The sequence below is a fragment of the Acanthisitta chloris genome, unplaced genomic scaffold (genome assembly GCF_000695815.1).
Source record: "Acanthisitta chloris isolate BGI_N310 unplaced genomic scaffold, ASM69581v1 scaffold12101, whole genome shotgun sequence".
NCBI lineage: Eukaryota > Metazoa > Chordata > Aves > Passeriformes > Acanthisittidae > Acanthisitta > Acanthisitta chloris.
In genome coordinates this window covers 1844-25235 of record NW_008654378.1, presented here as the reverse complement: position 1 = coordinate 25235, position 23392 = coordinate 1844, and the positions used below count along the sequence as shown (strand labels likewise).

General features: G+C 39.5%; 2 protein-coding genes across 2 annotated transcripts in view; one reads left to right on the top strand and one right to left on the bottom strand.

Annotated features, from left to right (window-relative positions):
- MPP5 (membrane protein, palmitoylated 5 (MAGUK p55 subfamily member 5)) overlaps positions 1–10221 on the top strand; it is a 26654-nt gene extending 16433 nt beyond the window's left edge. Inside the window, exons 6-13 of the mRNA XM_009083497.1 lie at positions 1726–1803; positions 2678–2861; positions 3966–4037; positions 4501–4572; positions 5313–5480; positions 6028–6230; positions 7544–7654; positions 9628–10221. Of these exons, the coding sequence (XP_009081745.1) occupies positions 1726–1803; positions 2678–2861; positions 3966–4037; positions 4501–4572; positions 5313–5480; positions 6028–6230; positions 7544–7654; positions 9628–9804 (1065 nt within the window). The 3' untranslated portion in view covers positions 9805–10221. The remainder of the gene's footprint in view (positions 1–1725; positions 1804–2677; positions 2862–3965; positions 4038–4500; positions 4573–5312; positions 5481–6027; positions 6231–7543; positions 7655–9627) is intronic.
- A 3602-nt stretch (positions 10222–13823) lies between these two features.
- Positions 13824–22877, bottom strand: ATP6V1D (ATPase, H+ transporting, lysosomal 34kDa, V1 subunit D). Its single transcript, XM_009083496.1, has 8 exons — positions 22766–22877; positions 19443–19522; positions 18012–18079; positions 17323–17367; positions 16773–16876; positions 16319–16385; positions 14840–14918; positions 13824–14220 (listed from the first exon to the last, which is right to left on the bottom strand). Exons 1-8 carry the CDS (start codon positions 22868–22870, stop codon positions 14079–14081), a joined length of 690 nt encoding a protein of 229 aa, XP_009081744.1. The 5' UTR covers positions 22871–22877; the 3' UTR covers positions 13824–14078.
- Between the last annotated feature and the right edge of the window lie 515 nt (positions 22878–23392).

The following is a 23392-nucleotide window of genomic DNA, read 5'->3' as shown; positions in this document are numbered from 1 at the left end:
ATAAAGGCCCTTTTGCCTAGCAGTTTACTAGCAGGGACATTTTTGTTTATCATGCTTTTACCATTCGTGACAAGGTTGCAGTTAAGTTCAGAAGCAGCTAGGCAAAACCACAGGCCAGAAATCCATCAGGAGCTAGTAAATGCAGGGGTGCTCACTCTCAAAAAGGCCCTGTGAGATAGAATATCAAAACCTAGCATTTACCAGTGTCTTCTTTTGCCCAACTGTGCTTTCTTCATGCTTTTCCTTGGCACCTGCTTTGAATCAGTTTCCAAGATGGGAAACCTGGAACCTGACTGTGAACAGTCTTTAGTCCAATTGTAGCAGGCAAGACCGTTCTCTCAAAGTGGAAACACATGAACATGACTTTTTTTCAAAGTTAATTTATAACTTCGACACACAACATTGGGAATGTCAACTAGCACTTATTTAATAGGGTTTTTGTGGGAGAAGAAAGGAGAAATATATTTAGTAAATCTTCGAATTACTTATTAGATTTATGATGTAAAGACAAATCAGAATCAGGACAAGGACCTGAGTCCTGCTGTAGGTTGTGTCACTGTAAGAACAGGCAGCAGTGTCTGTAGATGATGTTATGGTCAAGGAAGACAATGGACAATTTCCATCCTCAGTTGGACTTTTTTTCTGAAATTTGCTGATGAAATTTTTCAGATAATTCATGCAGTGAGGTGAAGAGGAAGGAAGTAGAGGGAGAAATGTGTGGGATAATTTAATAATAATAGAATTTTAATACTTATTTAAGCAAGTACAGGAGAAGGAAATTACTTTGCTCCTTAAGTTTGTTTCTCTACTTGCTACTCAAAGGATAATAATGTGACTTTAGACTAGACTGTTCATATGATCACTGCAAAATTATGTATTTTCCTTGCTGACTGAAAATCATGGATTTTCCTTTCCTGCAGCCTCATCATGTTGTGTTCAGTTATGTTTATTTAAGCCTTAGGTCTGAATTTTTGGTAGATGCATTTGCTTCTGTTTTATACAATATTAATGGTGTTGCACTTCATGGAATGGTGTATGGGAAGTGAAACACCAGTAGACCTTGTCACAGGTTGGCACTTGCATTTTATCTAGATACATGTCCTGTATGCAAACAACTCTGCATGCGGAAGTGTGCAAACAAATGAGAATTCCTTAAAGCCAGGATGTTTATTATGTTCCACTTTGTTAGCAGGGATGATTACAATGTTGATATTAAGCACTTTACAGATGCAGGATTTGAGTATGTTAGTTAACTTTTCAAACGGTGTTTTGTATTCTCTAGTAATGTTAACAGTCTAGAATCATAGATTTGAAAACACTGTTCCATTTAAACAATTTCAGAAAAATAATATTTTTATTATTTCTTTTTCCTCAGTGTAGATCCACTTGTTATTTTTGAACAGAACAAGAGAATGTTATTCTCCCTTTATCCTAACTCTCTGCTTCACAGAATTGCAGCTGCTTTATTTCAAATGGAAACAGTTCATAATCAAGAATGCTCTTAAAATCTGTATGTCATCATTTGGCTTTCTAGCCTGACTGGCCTGCTGCATCTGTGTCTGCACTATGTATTTTACATCAGTTAAAGGGTGGATGATGTGCTGTTAGAAACTTCATTTTATGGGAAATTAACAAGCATTTTCTAGAATACATTTTTTATAAAAATCTTAACCTTAAGCCTTAACATTTTGGTACTGTATGTGAAGAGTCTGTTTTTTGTCTCAGGCTGACATGCATGGCACTCTCACCTTTGTGTTGATTCCCAGTCAGCAGAGCAAGCCTCCTCCTGCAAAGGAGACAGTTGTAAGTAGTGATCTGTGTCTTCTTGTCCTTGGGCATACATACTGTGTTTCACCAACAGTGCATAGGAAGTTCCTCTGTAGGTCACTTACATAGTGGAACAGAACCAAAACATAACCATTTAAATTGTTACCAGACTAACATCGCAATTAACTGTTGAAAATTACTGATGTTCTTAAGCTGAAACTCTTAGTATGATTTTGACTCAGTTTCTAAAATAGTAAGACATTGTAAAAGTAGAACTTCTGTGGTTCTGAACTTCTTATTTTAATTTCCAAATTTCTCTGTTAGTGTGTCTGTATAGCTCTCTATATATACACATATGTATTTAAAAAATTGGATTGATGGAATTTGCAAATATGCTGTGGGAGGAGAAATCTGTATACTGGAAGCTGTGTCCATTAGCTTTCTATCTGGCATAGGTTTCTCAGGACAATTTTAGCAGTTTGAAGAAAGAATGCCCAGACATTAATGATAGGTAACAGAATATTTTGCAAGTGAAACTTCACTTAAAGCCCAGCAGATGCGTTTCAGTCTGTGTGTTTATTAGGCATTTTCACCAATCAGAATACCTCTGATAATTTTTCAGTGTGGAGAAGTTGGGATGGGGTTGCTTCCTAAAATTGAGAGGAAATTGCATGGACTTTAGAATTAACAAGGGTTAAATTCAAGCCTTGGTGCCCAATCTAGCACAGCTCTGTGTTTTCCTTTGCTAACCTAGGTAATGGGTCCATTCCTATATGCCCCAGATAGTTTCCATTTTACACAGTCTTTGAGTTTTTACATACTGGAGTTCCAGTGCAATCAGAGGGATAGTGTAGTTCTTCAGAAGTCACAGGGGGTTTTGTCTTCTGTTTTTACATTTGATTTTCCACAGATACACGTGAAAGCACATTTTGACTACGATCCCTCGGATGATCCCTATGTTCCCTGCCGAGAGTTGGGCCTGTCTTTTCAAAAAGGAGACATTCTCCATGTGATCAGTCAAGAAGACCCAAACTGGTGGCAGGCCTACAGAGATGGAGATGAAGATAACCAGCCGTTGGCAGGCCTTATCCCTGGTGAGTAAAGCTCTAGAAAAAGCTAGGCAGTCAGTAGTTCTCATAGCCACAGGAGCATTGTTCAGGATTTCAAAGACTTTTATAACCTTAAATATCCATTGCCTTAAATGTATCTGTGACTTTGAACCTTTTGCAGCAGAGCCTGCTGTTGATCATGTAATTCACTTAGAAGTTGACCTTTTAGAGGCATCGACATGTATAGATGCTAAACGCACGGTAAAGCTACTGCTTTCACTGCAGTTCATCTTTGAGGAGGTGCTCTCCTGTCTCTGCCTTCCCTCCTGCACTGTGGGACTCTGTGGATTCAGGGTTCCCTCTGCTGGCTGCAGCACAGCTCTGGGACTGCAGCTGCCTTGTTCTCTGGGGGGGACATAGCTCTTAGGTTTCTTTTTTTTTTAAAAAATAAACTGCTTGACATAGGATTTGTTTTTTGTGGTGACTTTTCTGCATGTTTTGTCTTAGCAATGGCTTCACTTGTTGTAACAGTCATGGTTGCTCTGTCACTGTTGGGGGCCTTAGGAGCAAGAGGGATTTCAGACTCTGAAGTCAGTTTATAATTTTTGCATTGCAATATGTTTTGCCCTCTAGTCTATTAGAGATCTGATCAAATCAAAAGTCATTTTCATAGAGTATCACACTGACTTTAAGATGTTTGAATAGGTTGAGGAAGAGTGATATAAATACAGGCTAATTTTTTAAACTGAAGTTCAAAATAATTGGAATAAATAGAAGACATTTAATATATAAAAATACATTGTATTTGTACAAAAATAATTAGAAAACCTTATAATTACAGTGTGGAAATGGAGTCTTTCCAGTAGTTTCAATTTTCCATGCAAAACCTCCCAGTATAGTACAAAAGCTCTGCAAATCTTTTTTGATTAGTATATTTTTTAAGCAATAAACAAGTTTTGCCGTAATTTTACTTTCTCTTTAAAAATTTTAATATCTCTTTTAAAATTCTTTTTTTACGTTAGGTTCTTCTAGAACCTTCAGAGATGGAAAAGCTTAGAAAAAAGTCAAATGAGGAAGTCATTAAAAAAAAAGCATGGAAATAGCTTCTTAATGTTAATGGCTCTTGTGCTTGTCTTTAAATTCATCTAGGGAAAAGTTTTCAGCAACAAAGAGAAGCAATGAAGCAAACCATAGAAGAAGACAAGGAGCCTGAAAAATCAGGTTGGATATATGCTTTCAAAGGGAAAAAAATATCTCTTACAGAGCTGCTAATTAGTGATATATGGAACCTTGTCATGCTAGAGATGTAGAAAATTGTCCTGGGTTTTTTTGTAATACAAGTGGGATGATTCCTTGGAATTCTTAATGTGCAGGTGTGAATTCAGCACTTTGTTGTATAAATTGCATGGAGTTTTCTCATAACTGTGTGCAGCATAATTAGGATGATGGAGAGGAATTTGGAAAGCTCCTTTTTCTTTAAAGAATTTCCTCTGCCGTTGCTCAGTTGAAGTCCTTGACATGCAATATTTGCTTAGTGCACCAAACCATTGTAAACAGCTGAAGGATATTGTGTCTTTTCAAAACTACAGAATAATTTCTCCACTTTAAAGATCCAGGTAGTGGGTGGAAAAGGAAGATTTTTGTTTTATGGGTGTTTGATTGTGATGATTTTTGTTTTGGTTAGGAAAACTCTGGTGTGCGAAGAAAAACAAAAAGAAACGGAAAAAAGTTCTGTACAATGCAAATAAAAATGATGGTAAGCAACATGTTTTGCACAGTGTCTGTACTTACAAACAGCTATAAAAGATTCTACAAGTAGCCTTGTGATAAGAATGCTGAGATTCAGGATGTGATGGTAGAGCTACTGGCTGATGAATTCTGTGTGAAAGCAATAGTATGTGTTGTTACAGCATTTAGTGAGAGATGTAAAAGACGTATCAGGATTTTCAGGGTCATTTAGTGTCTTTAATAAAGACCAGACAATGGGGTAAAAACCAGATAGGTTTTTAGACATGGAAACACTCATAATTTTACAGTGATGAACCAATTTGTTATGGTTTTGTAATGTTGTCTAGCTCAGCGTAATTAAGTTTAGGAAATGGAAACTTTCTCCACAGAGATTTTATAGGCTATTTATATTACAGTCTTAAAAAAGTACTTTAGAATTGGGATGTTGATTTTTTGTGTTAATGAGTATAAAGTGTTATTCTTGTACTAGAAACATGTTCCTTGGCAAGAAAGTTGGTTTTTTTTTAGTTTATCTTACTATTTACATGAGTAGTAGTAAGTGGAAACACATTTTCTTTTCCAAGCAAGGAGAAAAAGAAGTCTTATTTTACTGGGCAAGTGATGATCTTTGGGCCCTGTTGCTTTGGTGACTCAGAGTTAGATGCTGGGCAGAGAGTCAGCAGCTGCCTCCAGCTTGATGCTGCAGGACAGGCAATACATGCAGCTAGCAGAAAGTATATGGTGACTGTTTTATTGTTCTTTTCTAAGATTATGACAATGAGGAAATTTTGACCTATGAGGAAATGTCACTGTATCACCAACCGGCGAATAGGAAACGACCTATTGTTCTGATTGGGCCCCAGAACTGTGGGCAGAACGAGCTGCGGCAGAGACTGATGAATAACGAAGCCGATCGCTTTGCCTCCGCGGTGCCCCGTAAGTTCCAAACACTGTCTGCAGGCAAATCCTGGTGTGTTGAAAATAGTAACTAGGAGCTTGGGGGTTTTGAGCAGGATATATTGAGCTCTTGGAAAAAGGACAAAGTGTGGCAAGAAGTAGCTTTGGTAAGTCAGTGCAAACCCAGTGTCCCAACACAGTGTTAAATAAATGCATGTCTTATAACAGTTCTGTAAGTTTGAATAGAATTGGAGTGAGTTACAGAAGTTTAGAAAAGAAACTGCTGTATTGGACAAAGATTTTTCACCAAATAGCCTGCATAAATTTAAATTTAGGTGTCTTTAGTGCCTTCCCAAACTACTTATGTTTGTATTTTTAATGTCTACTGTACCCTAGGTTATGCTTACAAGCAGCTTAGCTATATGTATTGTTATTGTGCATTTATTGTAGAAAATAAAATATTTCATATGCTGCCTTTTCATTTTTTCCCCTCTTGGTTAGCAGGATGTCTCCTGAGAGATTTCTCTTCCTCGGTTCTACAGATGTATCACTGTTTCAATTTCTTCCCTGTCCCTTTTGTTTGTAGATACTACTCGGAGCAGGCGAGAGACTGAAGCAGCTGGCAGGGATTACCATTTCATTTCCCGACAGGCGTTTGAGAGTGACATAGCTGCAGGGAAGTTCATCGAGTATGGAGAGTTTGAAAAGAACCTCTATGGTACCAGCATAGACTCCGTGCGGCAAGTAATCAACTCAGGCAAGATATGCCTTTTAAATCTTCACACGCAGGTATGGCAAAGCTAGTGCCTGTCACTTTGAATTGTAGAAGCTGCTGTGAAATTCTGATTTGGTTTATGTAAAATGAATGTGTTGTCAAGCTCCATATCCATGGTTATTCAAGTCTTCTCTCAGTGGTGTCCACTCTATTCAGTTGGGAATAAAACCTTCCTGTTCCTTGTTTACAAATATGCACATCTTTATCTGTGCTACCACAGGGGCCTTAGTGCTCACCAGCTTTAAGTATCTGGAAAAAAGGAATTCAAGTAAGACTTGTGTGTCTCAGTCTTCCAGTTACTCTCTGAGCTCTGAGCTTTTTGAAGACAGAGAGGAAATTGTTTGTGGTTATAATTGAGAAGTGCATTTTGGGAATGTTTATCCATTTCAAATCCAGTTCAGGATTAAAGTACATCACATCAGCAGTATTGAAAAGCTGTTTAGCTGTGACTCTTTGGTTATGGAGAGACAAACTATGCATACAGACCTCAACATGGAAATCTAGTCAGATATGGGAAAAGGCAGTGTCCTGGAGCACAGCCCATTTTCTGATGTATATGAAATGTATGAGGTCTACTGCTGTTGTAAATGCTGCAAAGCAACCTAAAACTCAGACACATCAGTGAAGTCTGAAGCTATAAATAGTCATCACCAGGTGGGACCATGTGACACTTTACTGGAGTAGCTCATGAGTACTGCAAAGCATGTCATGAGATGAAAATTCATAACTCTTCTGAAAATTTGTCTAATCCTGTGGTTATAAAAAAATCTATCTCAGAGACAAGTTGTTTGTCCCGAGACACAGAGAGAGAGCCTCTTGGAAAAGCCAGGCAAGAATTTGGTTCTTTTTATTTCCTGTCTCTTAATGTAACCTGACCAAAAAAACCCACTATGCTTGCAGTAGTAATGCATCTGATACCTTGTATTTTATCTTCAGAACAGAAAAGGTTAAACTGTAGATTTTCAATTAAACTGTGGTGTTTAAAGGCTCTCCTCTCTGCTCAGAGCTGAGACCGGTCCTTAGCATTGTGTGGACACTTACTTCAATGTAGGTGACTTTTTTTTTTTTGCTTTTGGATACCAAAACATCTGTTCCTTCAGGTTACTTTCAAAGAATATTCTTGAACAAAAGTAAATATTGGAGTTTCATGAAGCTGAAGAATGTTGGAATAGCCATTTTATAGGAAATGGTGACTGAACTGAGTGGTGATGATAATACTGTTACAGTTCATTATACTGCTGTTAATATGTTGTACAATTGTCGTGTTGGGAGAGTATACTTCAGTTATAACATGTGAATAATGCATCATTACATCCTGTTTCTGCAGTCACTGAAGACACTACGTAACTCTGACTTGAAGCCATATATTATATTTGTTGCACCACCTTCACAAGAGAGACTCCGTGCTTTATTGGCCAAAGAAGGGAAAAACCCAAAGGTAACGTGTCTTAACACTTGTGAAACTATGCTGGTTTGGATCACCAAGTGTGTATACTCTTTCTTTGAAGCTGGGACGTGGTCCTGGTACTGGCAATGACCACTGCACTGAAGCAGTGTAAGTGGTAAGGTGAGCAGCTGGGTCTGCCTGCCGAGGGAAAGATTCCAGATGCTTTTGCCTAACGGGATTGAGAGGTACTGGACAAGGGAATGCACTGCTCATTTGGTAATCCTGAGGCACAAAGTCTCAGTTGGGCTATCTTTAAAGTACTAGCTGAACACCATGGAGTTCACAGCCAGGAAAAACAGTTCCCAGCATAACTCAAAGGGACTCCTGACACAGTTTGTGGTCAGGAATCAGCTCTGTGTATTCTACAGCTGCATTGTTTTGCTCCTTGTTTGATGCAAGGATTGATGTGTTACTTGAATGCAAGATCTAAAGGTCCACTGAAGTCCTAGTGTTAACAACAGAGAGATTTTTCTTCCCTCTCACCTTAGTCTTCAAGTGGGATGTTTTCCTCCTTCATGTTCATGCAGTGAATGAAACTTCGTGTTATGTAAATGTTGCTTCTAGTAAGTTCAGTAGTCAAGGAATCCATTTGCAGTAATTAATACATTTCTTGGTGTTACACTGTGCCTATTTTCTTTCTGATTAGTTGTGTTGGGGTTGTATTTGTTTCAGCTGGGCACATGATACTGTGTTAAACCCCTTGCCTGATGATAAGGGTATTCTGCACATGATACTGTGTTAAACCCCTTGCTGATGATGAGGGTATTCAGTGCACGTGTGCCTGCATGTTGCTTTGACCTTATCAAGGGTATATAATGAATAATATAATGAAAAAATCTTGAAGGCCTCAAGTCCCTTTTGAAAATATCCTCTTTAGAAAATTAACTCAAAAATTATACCTGAATATTCCTTTTCACAGTAGAAAAACAAGTTGCAGAAGAGACAAACAAATAAATACACTGCAGAATCTAAGTGTAAAAAAAACCCCGAAGTAAAACAAGTAGAAAAACAAGTTGCAGAAGAGACAGACAAATAAATACACTGTAGAATCTAAGTGTAAAAAAAACTCTGTAGCAAAAGAAACATTTCTGCTTCTCCCTTTTCATCATTTATCTACATCTGCAGTGTTCTTGCTTTTGACATATTCCCTTCCAGCTGCCAAGTGGTATGTTCCATTTTTCTGCAATGTTCTTTGCCTGACATTATGGTGATTGGATCAACTTAACCATAGAGCTCTTGCTGTGCTTCTCTTGGCTATTTATTGCAATATTTTCAGCAAGGATAAGTTGGTGTTTGTAGTGTTGCATCCTCAGAGCAATGTTGTTTTGTTTTGTCAGCAAGGATAAGTTGGTGTTTGTAGTGCTGCATCCTTAGAGCAATGTTGTTTTGTTTTGCACCATTCCAACTTTTCTTGCACTGTCTCTGCCCTCTCCAGTGATTTTCAAGAGGTTAATGGGGTTAGCAACCGCAGTTATTTTTCAGAAACATGATTTTAAAGTCTCAGTAAGATGAGTGTTGCACAATGAGCAGTGCTAGATCTTCTTCATTTTCTTCAGCCTGGGGCAGTTGTTTACTGTTTGTGACTTACAGCCAATCAGAAAGGATCATCTTGAATGCCCTTAGCTTTCAAATTTTTGTCATGGTTCAGTATTACTGTAAAACAAGTCTCAGTAAGATGAGTGTTGCACAATGAGCAGTGCTAGATCTTCTTCATTTTCTTCAGCCTGGGGCAGTTGTTTACTGTTTGCCACTTACAGCTAATCAGAAAGGATCATCTTGAATGCCCTTAGCTTTCAAATTCGTGTCATGGTTCAGTATTACTGTAAAATTCCCAATAGCTGATAGCAATGCCATGAGAATTTGTGTGAAAAAGCTGAGTTGTTGCCTTTTCCTACTCTGTTACTGGGGGGAGAGGCTCACACACCTCTCACATACCTACACTAATTCTCTGGTTTTGATTGCAGCCAGAAGAGCTGAGAGAAATCATAGAGAAGACCAGGGAGATGGAACAGAACAACGGCCACTACTTCGATACGGCGATTGTGAATTCTGATCTCGACAAGGCGTATCAAGAGCTGCTGCGGTTAATAAACAAACTTGACACGGAGCCCCAGTGGGTGCCCTCCAGCTGGCTGCGATGAGGGCAGTTCAAGGGACAAAGGGACTGCAATCTAGTTATCCTTCCGAGGAAGTCGTGTGTAGGTCTGCCCAGTTCTAGTCTAAGTGCATGTGAGCTCTAGACCTCAGTGGCTGCATCCTCTGCCAGTCGAGTTGCGTATTACTGAAAAATACGCTAACGAGTTTGAGCCGATTAACTGATCTGAAGATTGCCCAAGTTTTCTTTCTCTGTGGTCTAGGAATGAGACCGTGTCAGTACTAAATTCTAAAGCTTTAGATAGACTTTTTTAGCAACTACTTTTATACCTTTTTTAACCTAGAATCACCCTTACGAAATCAAAGACTTTACGTGTGTGCGTGTGTATATATATATAGTCCATGCTGTCACATAATTATAAATATGAATGTTATTTAACACTTAACTTAAAAACTTTGTGGGACATGATGCTAGTTCAGGAGCATAATTCTACAGATCATTGGGCAGAGAAATAATCTACACGTGAAAAACGTTAATGAGAAACCTCTCCTGTTCCAAAACACACAGAATGAAGATGCTGCTCTGGTCTGGAGCTGCTCTGTGAGGCTTGAGTTAATATTGTGATTCTCAGACATTCCACTTTCTAATGGCACTGTAATGGGAAAATGTGTATAATGTAAATATTTCAATCCTTGTGTCTTTTTAGTCAGACTTTTAAAATTGGATTTGCCTGCACATTAATTTTAGGTCCAAAGATGACTATTATATTGATCTTTTAGATGTGATATTTCTATGGTATTTTCCTTAAAAGATAATGACTGATTGGAGCCGCTGTTTTCCAGAGATCTGTAGATACTTAGAAAGGCAGAGGTTATATTTTTGTCAAAGTATGTAGTTATAAGACATGCTGCTTGAAAGTCAATGGAAATTCTCATGTTTTATAACAGAATACTGACTAAAGTACCAATGTGCTGAACAGTGGAGGACAGTGGGGTTTTTAATCTCTGCAGGTGGTTCCTGTTGTGGCTGTTGGACTAATGGACAACTAACTGGAATTAAAATAGCTGAATGTAGCTACTGTGTTATGAGTATTGTAATTCACTAGCCAACGTATTGTCCTGCATTTGCTCAGTACTGCAGTGAAAATACGTGTAAGACACTGGTAACTGACTGAGAAGTCACAAGAAAGGGGAATATTTTTAATGGTTAAACAAAACAAAAAACCCCAAACTTGAACAAGCGAACAAAAGGCAAGGTGTGTATCCTAGTGTGTTCTGCAAAGCAGATGGGACCATCTCTGCATCCTCTGATCCTGGCTGTGAAGGTTTGACTACTAAGGTTGTGTATCTGCAGTAAGGCTGTCCTGTCGCTGAAGCTAACTGAGTAGTAGTAGCTTGGCTGTTTTGGTTTGGGTAGCACAAGGAACCTTAACTGTGAATATCTCTTCATTTTAGCCACTGTGTTTCTTTGTTCCTACAGGTAAAACACTGGAGTTAGGTCAATGTGTAGTTCATTCCTGTCTAATGTTGAAGAATGAAAAAGTTGTTTTCCAGTCTGTCTTGCATCTGTTCTTTCTTCAGATGTTAATGGAACAAATTCACATCCATAGTTAGAGCTCAAAGTATACAGCAGATACAAAGAAATTGTCAGATAACTATCCTAGGTCCTTAACTAACATTCAGTACATCTTTGTATTGAAAAATGGAAGTATAGAGTTCATTCCTGTCTTGTTGGAAAGGAAGATTATTTGCTGGTTTAATTAGTATTTAGGGCTGAAGAGCAATTATTGGGGATAAGTAATGACCCTTCAGAAATGGAAGGAGTTGAAAACTTTATCTTTAGTTAAGTCACTGTTAGAAATAATAATGTGCTAGCTGTTGGCCTAAGGGCTGGATATCCAGAACAGTGGCTTTTGCCTCACCCTGCAGGCACGTTCAGCATCATCGTCGTGTGTTAACTGCAGTGTTCAGGTGTGTTGGAAATACTGTATTGATTCTACCATTTTTTAGCAAAGATGATGGTAGATGTATTAGGCTTTTGGGTATGACCATTTCACAGCTGGACAGGAGGGTGGAAAGCAGCAGACTGTGTTGGAAATGGTAACCCAGCTCAGCTACATGGGTGCTGTCCAAATTCTCGCAGTCACAATCAGCTCAAGGTGGTTACTGTATCCCCTGAGGTATTCAGTGTTCGTGTTCATAGGCAGCTTCAGTCTCAGTAAATCATGCCACTGATGGGATTTTCACTAATATTTGTCTCCCCAGTGTTTCTGAAGTGGCATACAGAACAGAACCTGGTTTTATCCACATGAGCTCTTGAATGTAGACTTAAACCATAGTGCTTGCATTGCTCTACCCTTTTAATGCCCCAGGCACACAGTACTTGCTAACATCCTTGTAGAGAAGTGCTATGATAGTTTATATCATGCCACTGATGGGATTTTCACTAATATTTGTCTCCCCAGTGTTTCTGAAGTGGCATACAGAACAGAACCTGGTTTTATCCACATGAGCTCTTGAATGTAGACTTAAACCATAGTGCTTGCATTGCTCTACCCTTTTAATGCCCCAGGCACACAGTACTTGCTAACATCCTTGTAGAGAAGTGCTATGATAGTTTATAACCAGTGTTAGCCTCCTGCTGATTGAAAGGAAGGGCTTGAGCAGCACTGAAATGTGTGCCTGGCTGTCCATCTGTTGCCAGATTGGACCTGGAACTACCTTGTCTAAGAAATTACTCTGCTTCTTTAATGAGGAATGTGTGCTAATTCCCTAATATGTAGACTTAACTGGTGAAACCCTTCAGCCTTATCACAGGCTTTGTAGGGAGCTGTATCAGACTGAGATGAGGGTAGCAGCATTTTTTCCAGTCCAGATGTAATTTAAAAATGTTAGCTGAATTGCATAAAAGAATTTTTGAATGTAATTACATATGACTTTTTAAAATACCAGATTGGGGGGGTTCATGCCTTAAATAATTAAGGTAACTTTACTGAGACCTGTGGTTAGCCCCACATTGTACTTTTATACATGTATCTGCACTCTGTATTTTGAGACATCACGAACTGCACACTAATGTAAAAATGTAAAATATTTCTAGATTTAAAATAAATCACTGTACAATTTTACTTCTTGTAGTGGGTCTTGGTGTGAAGGATGCTGTGACCCATCATTGCCCTAGAGGATGTTCTATGCTCCTTCTGACACCATTCATCCCCTGGGAGAGGTAATAATATGTCCACAGAGCTACACAGTCTTCCAAGCTGGATCTTACAACAGAGCATGGACTTACTACTCTGCTGTGCTGTCTTCAGCTTCCAAAGACAAAAGAAATGGCCTTGTGCTTCATACAGTTCTAAAATGACTTTTTAAAGGTGCTAATAGAAGTTAATTTCCTTGCACTTACCCTGCATCTGCAGTTAAGTGCTGGATCACATTTAAAACAAGATTACCTTGAAGAGACTTGTAGCACTGGAGACAATACAGTAGCATTAGTTCTGTAGCCACTTCTCCTTGGTTGCTTTTGTAAAGCAGTCAAGGTCAAGTAAATATGGGTACAAGCTGAAAAGAGATGTGCTCAGTGTGGATTCTAAGTTGGGGTATGGAATGAAGCAGAGGTTTTATTTTGACATCAACATGACAAGATTTGAAGACCACCATCTTCTAGGAACTTGAGCCAGACACCAGATATTTTAACATTTAAAATTCACATTTGTTTCTAGCACAGACAGTACACAAGTTGGCAGAACTCCTAATTAAAACCGTAGGTGTTTTAGGCCAATGGTAACAATCGTGCAACAAAATATTATCACAGAAGACTGTGGATTTCATCAACAGGTTAGAAAACTAGAGTTTCCTCCACTGACATTTGACTTCAGCTGTGCCAACACTGGCTTTAAGCCAGTGAACATTATTAGTTCCGTAGTAAAGACCATTACATGTATCTCCCTCCCTAAGTAACATTTTCCTCTGCTTGCACCAGGAAGGAGACCAACTAAAAAAGAATCTGATTAGGCAAATCCAGAAACCTCCTCCTAAAAACATAGCTATCAACAGTCATTCCTACTAAGTGAAGAAACAGGCTGCATGTGCAATAGAAGGCTTTCCTGCTTTAAGATTCATTTCTCCTTTTCCTCCTATGCTGTAGTCAAGTTCCCAGATTTCTAATTTCCCAGGAGAAATCCACAATCCCTTCAACTCAAGACACAGACACCAAATGAGAAGCCACAGAAGTATCTTGGAGGCAACATGTCTTGAATTACATTGCAATTGGACATTCTGTATTCTGGCTGCTCTGCTCTATACACAACGACTGTGCAGGTTACTCAAAGAGAAGGTCTTCATCCTTCTCCTCTGCTAGGAGGTTGGCTGGTTCGCTCTCTGCCCCAGCAGCTCTGCGCAGCTCCCGCTCTTGGTCAGATTTCTCTTTCAATACCTTTTTCTTTTCCTGGATCTTCTTTAACCTGTGAAGAGAAATGCAGCTTATCCGTGAAACAAACATGTTTTCATACAACAGGCTACCAGCAAGATGCCATACACAACTTGGATATGATGAAGGTGCCTGGGAAAGTTTCCCAGGAAATAAAAGTTCTGTAACAAATGGCAAATTTGGAAAAATAAAAAGCTTTCACTGCTAGCTGCTGCATTTAAAAAGCTTCACCCAAACTTTGAATTATATTCTTGGCCTTGAACACTGCATTATACCACTCTGCTTGTCTTTAATCGAGTTAATTCTTTCATTCATTTCAGGTTTGACATTTTTGGTTCAGGTAGCCCAGAACATTAACCTCTACGGGGCAGAGGTGTCCTCAAAGCAGAACACACCTCAGTGTCCTGTATCACATATTCCCTCTGGAAGAATGATGGCAGCTATGCACAACTCAGGGGTGTAGGGATTCATTTATAACTTTCAGACAATTAATTGCAGATCTCTGAGTGCTCTGGAAACTCAGCGTGCAGTAACAATGAGGTCATGTTTAACCATGTTTGTTGCCAGATTTGGTGACTAGTTCTCCTAAGTCCCTTCTGAGGAATGGTCTTATCTCAGAAAGAGACCAGTCTAGTCTTGTTTTAGATATTTACCTGTAGAATTCCTCTCGTTCTCGTTCATCCAGTTCTGTGATGATGTAAGACAGAGTACGCTCGATCCTGGGAATAATCACTACAACAATACAAATAAGGAAGTTGTTGGATTGCTGTGGTATTAGCCAGGAAGTTATCTACTGCAGTGCACAGATATTGTTTGAAGTCAACCTAGTAATTCTTTTGGCTAGGGGAAATTAAGGTCTTTCATAGAAGAGCATGCTATTTTCTGATGGACAAGCACACAAAATGGTTTTCTTTAGTCTAAAGTCCAGGACTAAACTAGGGCTCTGAGTGTCACAGAATCTCCTACAGCATGTTCTTTTAAAAGATGCAGAAGATCAGTAACCACTGATCCCTGATGATTTGTAAGGTCCCTTTATCCCATGGTATGGGTTAAAAAATCCCTGCCAGATGTGGGCAGAATTTGAATTAAAACTATGTTCTTCCATAACACTCATTCTGAAACTTCTGTTCACTATGGCACTTCTACTCACAGAATTATCTGTCTGAAAAAGCCATTCTGAAAACAAATACTCAAAATATAACGCATTACACACAGCTTTAACACCCAGCTGGACAAGCTGTGTCAGAATCACTTAGCAAAAGGTGAAACCTGTTAGCAGTAAAACCAAAGTTATTTGGAAGGCTGCAGAGGAAACTTTTTCTAAGGCAAATTTTCAGAGTGATAAGGTGCAGTTAAGGCCTGAATGTTCAAAGGAACCAGTCTATGAAAAATAGTACAGAAAAGGATGGTTTACAAACACAGACTGAAATAACTTATTGACTACATGCAAAGATGATTAAATCCAAACTATCAACAACTCAGAAAAGAAGCTGAAATAACTGAAGCACCCTGGACACTGCAGCAAAAGGATTTACAGCAACAGTGCAATTGTAGTACTATTTAAGAAATGGCAAGAAACACATTTACAAACAACATGAATAAAGAATTCAGATCAAAGGAAAATTGACATAAGGACTGTTACATCCAAAATGTCTCCAGCTCTCCACTGAGCAGCACTGTTAGTTTTAAAGTTTAATAAAGTGATTGAATGCTAAATATATTTTACAGTTATTTAAGTTTATTATGCCAGCTATTGGAACAGCTTAAGGCATAGAAACATGTCTATTGCTTCTAGTCAAGAGACCTCAGCAATTAAGTCAAAGTCACTAGCAGAGACTCCAGAGTTTGTGAAACTTTTGTTCTATAGGTTCTCAAAATAAATTTCCTGATTCCCTTCTCATGGTTGCATATCCATTTATCTCTCTGTGCTCTAGTCCATTCCACTGAACTTTTCATGTTTCTCTTTCTTGCAATATGCTGCATTGTAAAGCTTTCTAGAAAAGAGTCCTTGAACTGGTTAGAAATTCTACAAACAAGGAAGAGGTCAAAGGAAGAGTGGTTTCCATGACCCTGCTTCTCATCTTGCATGGAGGCAGAAAAATGTTATGCATCCCAAATGGAAAAATACTCACCGTGTTCAATTGCATTCACACGTCTGTTTGTTATTTTGATGGCTTCATCCAAAGTAATGAAGGATGTCTGAGGGAATGGGATTAAATAATTAATACAGAACAAGACAAATTCAGCATTTCCATTAATTCTATACACAAAAATCACAAAGCACTTGAGAGCCAGGTCTGTGTTGTAGCTTTACATACTACGACTTGGTAGAAGCAGAATTTTCCTGCTGCTGTCACTAGCACACTGAATACTGCACGTCAGCAGCTACAAATACCAGCTCTCCAAAGGAAGTTTCTTCACCTTAAGGAATAAGGATTTCTTTGAAGTGGTAATATAACTATTTTATGGCTGAAAAAGGTTTGCAACTTTGTACAGCCCTGGGACTAGATTACGCTACAATTACTAAGATACATTACTTTCATTTCAGAAAAGTGAGAAACACCTTCCATTTTTCCTCCCACCAACCTGTAAGGAGGCCAGTTCCACAAGCAGCTCCACAGCTTTGGCATAGTTCCTCTTCAGCTTTGCCAGCTGTTCTCCCCCTCTGGCCAAGCCAGTCAGCTCATAGCCTGAAAAAAATATCATTTGTTACTATTGCTGCTGCAGTGTTTTCTTACTAGGTAAAAATGAATACTTGGCAAACTACAGGGGAACAGACAGCTCAGCAAGTGAGAAGCTAAAGCCTTCACCCATTAACAAATTCTCTCTATAGTGTTTTGTGTTACCACAGATCATTGTTGTGTATGTCCACAGTAAGACTTAGCAGTCTCAAAAATCTGGTAATTCAAGACAAGTCTTCTCATCTGAAAACCTCACTGATGTAGGAGACTAAAAGCCACTACAGTCCCTAATAATCCCTCCATGGCCCAGGAACAGGGCAAAGCACCTTAAAGAAAGTAAATTCACCTGTGCCCATGATGTAAACTGACTTATCAAGATAGGACAAGGATTTCTGTATTAGCATGGACCAGCCATAAGTACATGCAAGGTAGAAAAATACAAGGTTTGTACTTACTGTCCCCTCCTTCCTGGTAATGCTCAAAAACTGGCAAGGTTACACCTGACAAGAGCAAACAAAAATGTGTGTAAGAGACATAAAGGGTTAGAGATTTGTTAAGTACAACTCACTTTTAGCCCATTTGCTTCTAATCAGAAGCTTTGTTTTCAGAATCTTCCTACAGAGCTTGGACCATCAAGTCATGGTGGTTTTAAAATCTTAGTATGGAACTTCAGAATTGTGTTGAGATCACACAAATGTAGACCCATGAAAAAATCAGGGAACTATTCTGGTTTATTCAGTGTTCAGTTTCATTATGGTTCTGTTTAGTAATGTACTCCCTTTGCTTAAGGAATATTTTAAGTATTCAATCTTGATTGATCCTTCCTTATTTTCTTAATAGACAATTGTTGATATTTAATCACCTGAAATTTAGATTTTTAGCACTTAATTTCCTGATCTGTTTTTCAGTAAAGCTCTATGGAAGATCTAGAAACTGAACTGCAGTTTACACACATTCATTTAATTTTATGAGAGGTAAATAACTAAATCATATGCTGTATGTGAAAAAAAGTGTTCCTGTTGTTGGATAAATAAGAGAAATCAAGCAGAGGAGACAGTGTTTGGATACCTTCCTGCATATTTTCCAAGTCTCCTCCCACAATTCCCTTATGAGCTGAAACACCCATAGCCTGCTAGAGAGTCACCTGCTACGTTGTCTTTTTTAGCTCTGATCTTGACTTGTGCTTTGTTCACATTTTGGATCACAGTGGTACTGTAAGGAAGAAAATATACATCTTAATCAGGAGAGCTGAGGTGGTTAATTAAGCCATCACTATATGCAAGGTGAAGCAGTTACCAAATAGCTGTAAAGACCTGGAAATTGTTGTCATCTCAGTTCTTTATGCAGTTCATTGCACAGACTTCGAAGCTAACACAGAAGCCTTGAAAGAAACAGGTTTCCAGCAATGCTTGGCAATGTAAACGATGCAGTCTGTGAAACATAACTTTAAAAATGTCTTGGACCAAGTACACAAAGCACAGCTGAAAACCAGCTACTTATCCAGCAAATGGTTTTAAAAACATTGAGTCTAATCAACCCATGAGACTTTTCTTCCCCAATAAAAGTGAAGGAATTTCAAGGCTTTAATGCAGACCAGGGCCACGTTTTATTCATTTTAGTTTGTATGTATTTGTTCTTAATATGTTCATATATCTTAATGCTCAGAACATTAATGAGTTTTTCACTCACTAACTCTCATATTAACCAACTTTAGCCTGTACAACAATTCATCTTGAACAATTCTGCAGTGTCTTAAGGTCTTCCAAGAACAGGTCACTATAGCTAACTCTTCTGCTGAAGTCCAGTTTACTTACAGGGTGGAATCTGACTATTGTTTATAGCTAAACACTGTGACTAGTTAGGACAGGAAAAAGCACTATATCCAAATGAAAGGGCAAAAATACTTTTCTTCAGCAGCACACAGATTACTGCTGTGTCTGACCACTTGGTTCTTCCCCATTAGCTGAATCATTAACACTTCCCCAAGTTTATTCCACAAGGCCTGTGCACATTTGAATGAATTACACAAACACCCTGGGCAGAACTGTAATTTATTAAAATACAATCCATAATATCCTACTGGAGGAAAATATTTGTTTCCCCTCTCGCATACAGCCCTCACTAGCCTTAGTGAGACAAGAGGTCAGTGAGGAGGTTAGAACAATTGGTAACATCACTGTGTGACTTACTGGGAGAAAACACACGTTACCTCCATCCCTCAAATTCACAGGACAGACCAAATTAACAAATAGTCCAATACTCTGTTATAAATTCTCACTCCCCTACACTTTCAATTCCAAGCTGCAAAAAGCAACACCTTCTCAATTCAAGGATTTGTACAGAATGTAAATTCTGTTAATCTCTCCACTTTGCTTACCTTCCAATGATTTTCATCATACAAATTATCTCTCTCCTGCAGTGATGTCTCTCACCTCTACCTAATGGAATTCAGTTCTGTCTTACCTTGTCTGCTGTCTTCTTTTTTTTTTCTTAAAGTGCATTTAGGATTTTTTTTTCAAAACGAGTTTTTTTTCTTTCCCATGTGCAGGACATCCACAAGTTCAGCAATCCTCACCTGAAATCTCCTGCTGTAAACTTGGCTTCAGCAAGTGAAAACGCAGCTTCTCTCATCACCTCACCCATCAGCATCTTAGTCTGTTTTAAAAAATTACAGAAATAAAAAGGCAGCAAATACAAGGCATATTGTTACTCCTTTTCCAGGATAAATAACTAACAGCGTAGAGGGAAAAATGAGAAATTGAAGGCAGTGAGAAAATGGCATATGTGTCATTTATTCTCAAACTGCAAATTGTCATTCCCAGGTGACTGGCAAAAAAATGTTGCAGCTGTTTCACTGACCCAGTGTAGAACTCACAGAAACTGCAAAAGACTTATTCATCTTATCAATCATAAGCTTCTACTACATAGGGGTTAAATCACAACACTAAAATGGCTCAGTAGGAAAATGCTCTTCCTTCCCACTGTATGGAAAACTATCAGCTGAAGTTGTTGGGTCAGAGATCCCTGCAGACTGATTTTATCCGTGAAGACTGATGCAAAGAAGCACAATCAATAACTCTGCCTTCTCTGCATGCTCTGTTATCAGGGTCCCCTCTCCATTAACTAGTGGGCTCACATTATCCTTTGTTTTCCTTTTCGTATTTATGTATTTTAAAAAGCCCTTCCTTGATTCCTTGACCAGATTCAATTCTAGGTTGGTCTTGGCCTTTCTTGTCTCCTGTCTACCTGCTCTGGCCACCTCTCTCCAGTCACTCCACGTGGCCTGACCCCACTTCCACCTCCTATGCATTTCTTGCTTATGTTTCAGTAATGACAGGAGTTCTTGGTTCATCCACAGAGGTTTCATGCACCCTTGCCCGAAATTATTTCTCATTGGGATGCATCATTCTTAAGCCTGGAGGAAATGAGCCTTAAATAACAACCAACTCTCTCGGACCCCTCTTCCCTGCAGGGCAAGAAGATCCCTCAACAGGTTAAAGTTAGCTCTCCTGAAGTTCACAGTTGTAGTTTTAGTTGCTGTCCTGCTACCTCTTGGTTTGACATTGAACTCTACAATCTCATAATTGCTACAGCTGAGACGTCAAATCATCAACAAGGCCTTCCTTGTTGCTTAGTACAAGGTCAAGCAACACGCCATTTCTTGTGGGAACCGCCACTACCTGTGACAAGAAATTATCATCAGTGCTTTCCAGGAATCTTCTGGACATTTTGTGCTTTACTGTATGGCTTTTCCAGCAGATGTCAGGGTGGTTGAAGTCCCCCCCAGAAACCAGGGCCTGTGACTTGGAGACTACTCCTAACTGCCTGCAGAAGGCCTCGTCCACTTCCTCCTCTTGATCTGGTGGCCTGCAGTACACACCCACAACAATATCACCCTTACCATTCTGCCCTTTTATCCTAACTCATAAGCTCTCAACTCACTCATCACCCTCACCAAGGCAGAGCTCAATACAGTCTACATGCTGTGCCACATAGAGGGCAACTCCACCACCTTCCTGGTCTATCTCTTCTAAACAGTGTTTAGTCCTTCCTGACAACATTCCAGTCATGTGAGTGTCGCCGTTCCCTACAGTGAGCTATCCCACCACGTCTGTAATCGCAGTGAGATCAAGGGCTGTGACTGCACACAGATCTCTAGTTCTTCCTGTTTGTTCCCCATACTGTGTGCATTGGTATACAGGGACCTTATAGAAGTGTTTGATGATGACAATATCCCAGTGGGGTGCAATGGAGTAGCATATAATCCTGTCTTACAGTTGCACCTTCAGCTGCTTGATCAAGGTATTCCCTCTTAAGCCTTCTTTTGATACTAGGGTTGTTCTCTGAAGTATCCCTGTTGGCTTTCATCATTTCAGCACTCCCTGGCTGATCTCTGCAAGGCTGCATGTGTACTCCAGTGTGGCTGCTGTATCTCAGAGCCTCCTGCTGAGGGCCCTCACAAGTACCCTGTCCCGCCAGCTTATCCATACTTTTCCAGTCTGCCAGGGACAAGCCTCCTATTAACCCCCTCCCCCACCATATCTAGTTTAAAGCCCTACCAATGAGTCTCTTCAGTTCCTGGGCAAACATTCCCCTTCCCTGATGAGAAAGGTGAGTCCTGCCTGGTGCCAGCATGTCTGGTGCTGCATAGTCCATACCACTGTCAAGGAATCCAAAGTTGTGGTGGTGACACCAGCTGCAAAGCCATATATTAATGGAGTCTGCCTGTCTGCTCCTTTTCATATTACTGTTCTCAACTGGAAGTACAGAGGAAAAAGTCACTTGTGCACCAAATTCCCTTACCAAAAATCCCAAAGCCTTGAAATCTGTTCTGATAACCCTCAGACTACTTGTTGCCATTTCCTCAGCCCCTACACGGAAGATCAGTAACAGGTAGTAGTGTGTGGGCCATACCAGGCTTGGAAGCTTCCTTAACCCAGGCCCCAGGGAGGCTGCAGACCTCCTTAAGGGTTGAGTCCAACCAGCATATCAGGCTCTCTGTTCCCTTTAGAAGAGAATCTCCTACAACTAAAACCCATCTTTTCTCCCTCTCAGCAGCAGTTGCAATGCAGAGAGTTGGCCTTATTGACACATACAGATGTATGCAGCTTTGTGAAGCTGAGCTCTCCTCCTACTCCATTTTCCCCCAGTTTTTACAGATTTGATGCTCTTGTAGCTAAAATGGTGTTAACTGAGAAACAGCAGCCTCTGTGTATTAGACAATCTGTAGGAAACAACCTATGGAGTGCTGAGAGCTCGTCTGCAGCATGGCAACACAGCACTGCTGCTAACCATGGATACTGCAGCAGCTGCAGCCAAAACAGTACAGCTAAAACCCATCTGGTATGACAGAACAGAACAAGACATATTAGGCTCTACTGGGTGTCTCAGATTTGTCATCCCTGTTGTTAAGGAAGAAGAAGGGCTCTGTGTTTCTTTGTAGAGGAACAAGTTCCATCTGGACAAATACTCTGCTTGCTAGTGTCCCTAGCCATGCAGGAAACATTGTGGATCTGCAGTATCCTCACAAGACAGTTAAAGCAACACAAATGAGGACACAGAACATGTTAAAACCACTCCTAAGGTACTTGGCAACATCACAGCAAATTCTCTGTAATACAGAAGAGACGATAGGGAACTTGGGACACACACAAAAACAGAGCCTAAGACTGTCTGGTAAGAGGTGAAGAATATTAACTCTTCCAAAATTTCTATATCACTTCAGCCAGAAAAATATAATTCTGCCCATGTGTCCTCAGTAGTTCCACTTACAAAAAAACAGCTCTGCTATATTCCAGCCTATCCAACGAAGTTAGCAGCAAGGGAATGCACAACTGACAGAACAGAGAGATTTCAAATAAAGTAAGCCAGACAAAGCAGAAATTCTCATTTACCTACCTCAATAATTTTCTTAAGGATCTGCCTGAATCGAAGCGTCAAAGCATCAGATTTTTTCTTCAAGAGGTTACGACCTGTTTGGGCTCCTTTCAAACGAGCCTTCATGATGGTCTGAGCCCTGTTAGGCAGAGGAATAAATAAAAATGTCCTGCATCATCTGAAGGGATTAGGACAAAGCTTATGCAAAGTTTTCTGATATGGATGTGACTGAAATTATGAAGCAACCGAGAAACATCATTGCAGTAAAACAGGACGGCCACGCCAGGATAGAATTTTATATTCCTATTTAAAATCAAGGGGATTTATTATACTTATCTCCATCAGCAGTGGGAATGACAAGGTTATTAACTGCAAAGTCAAGGTCATGAAAAATTTACATGACATTTTTCAGCACTTCCATAATAGGAGATAAGAGTTTCCACTTTTCTGGATGACTTACAAGTACCAGAAATCAAACTACCCTCAAAACCTCAGTGTCAGTGTGACACTGGTGTTGCTTTTAAGCTCTTAGTGTCATGTCATCTTCTCAAAATCAGACAACACAGCAACTTCTTCATGTGATCATAACTGTTGATGCTGTGTTCTGCTTTTAGGGAGCAAGTAGATAAAGCAGTTGTACATTCTGGC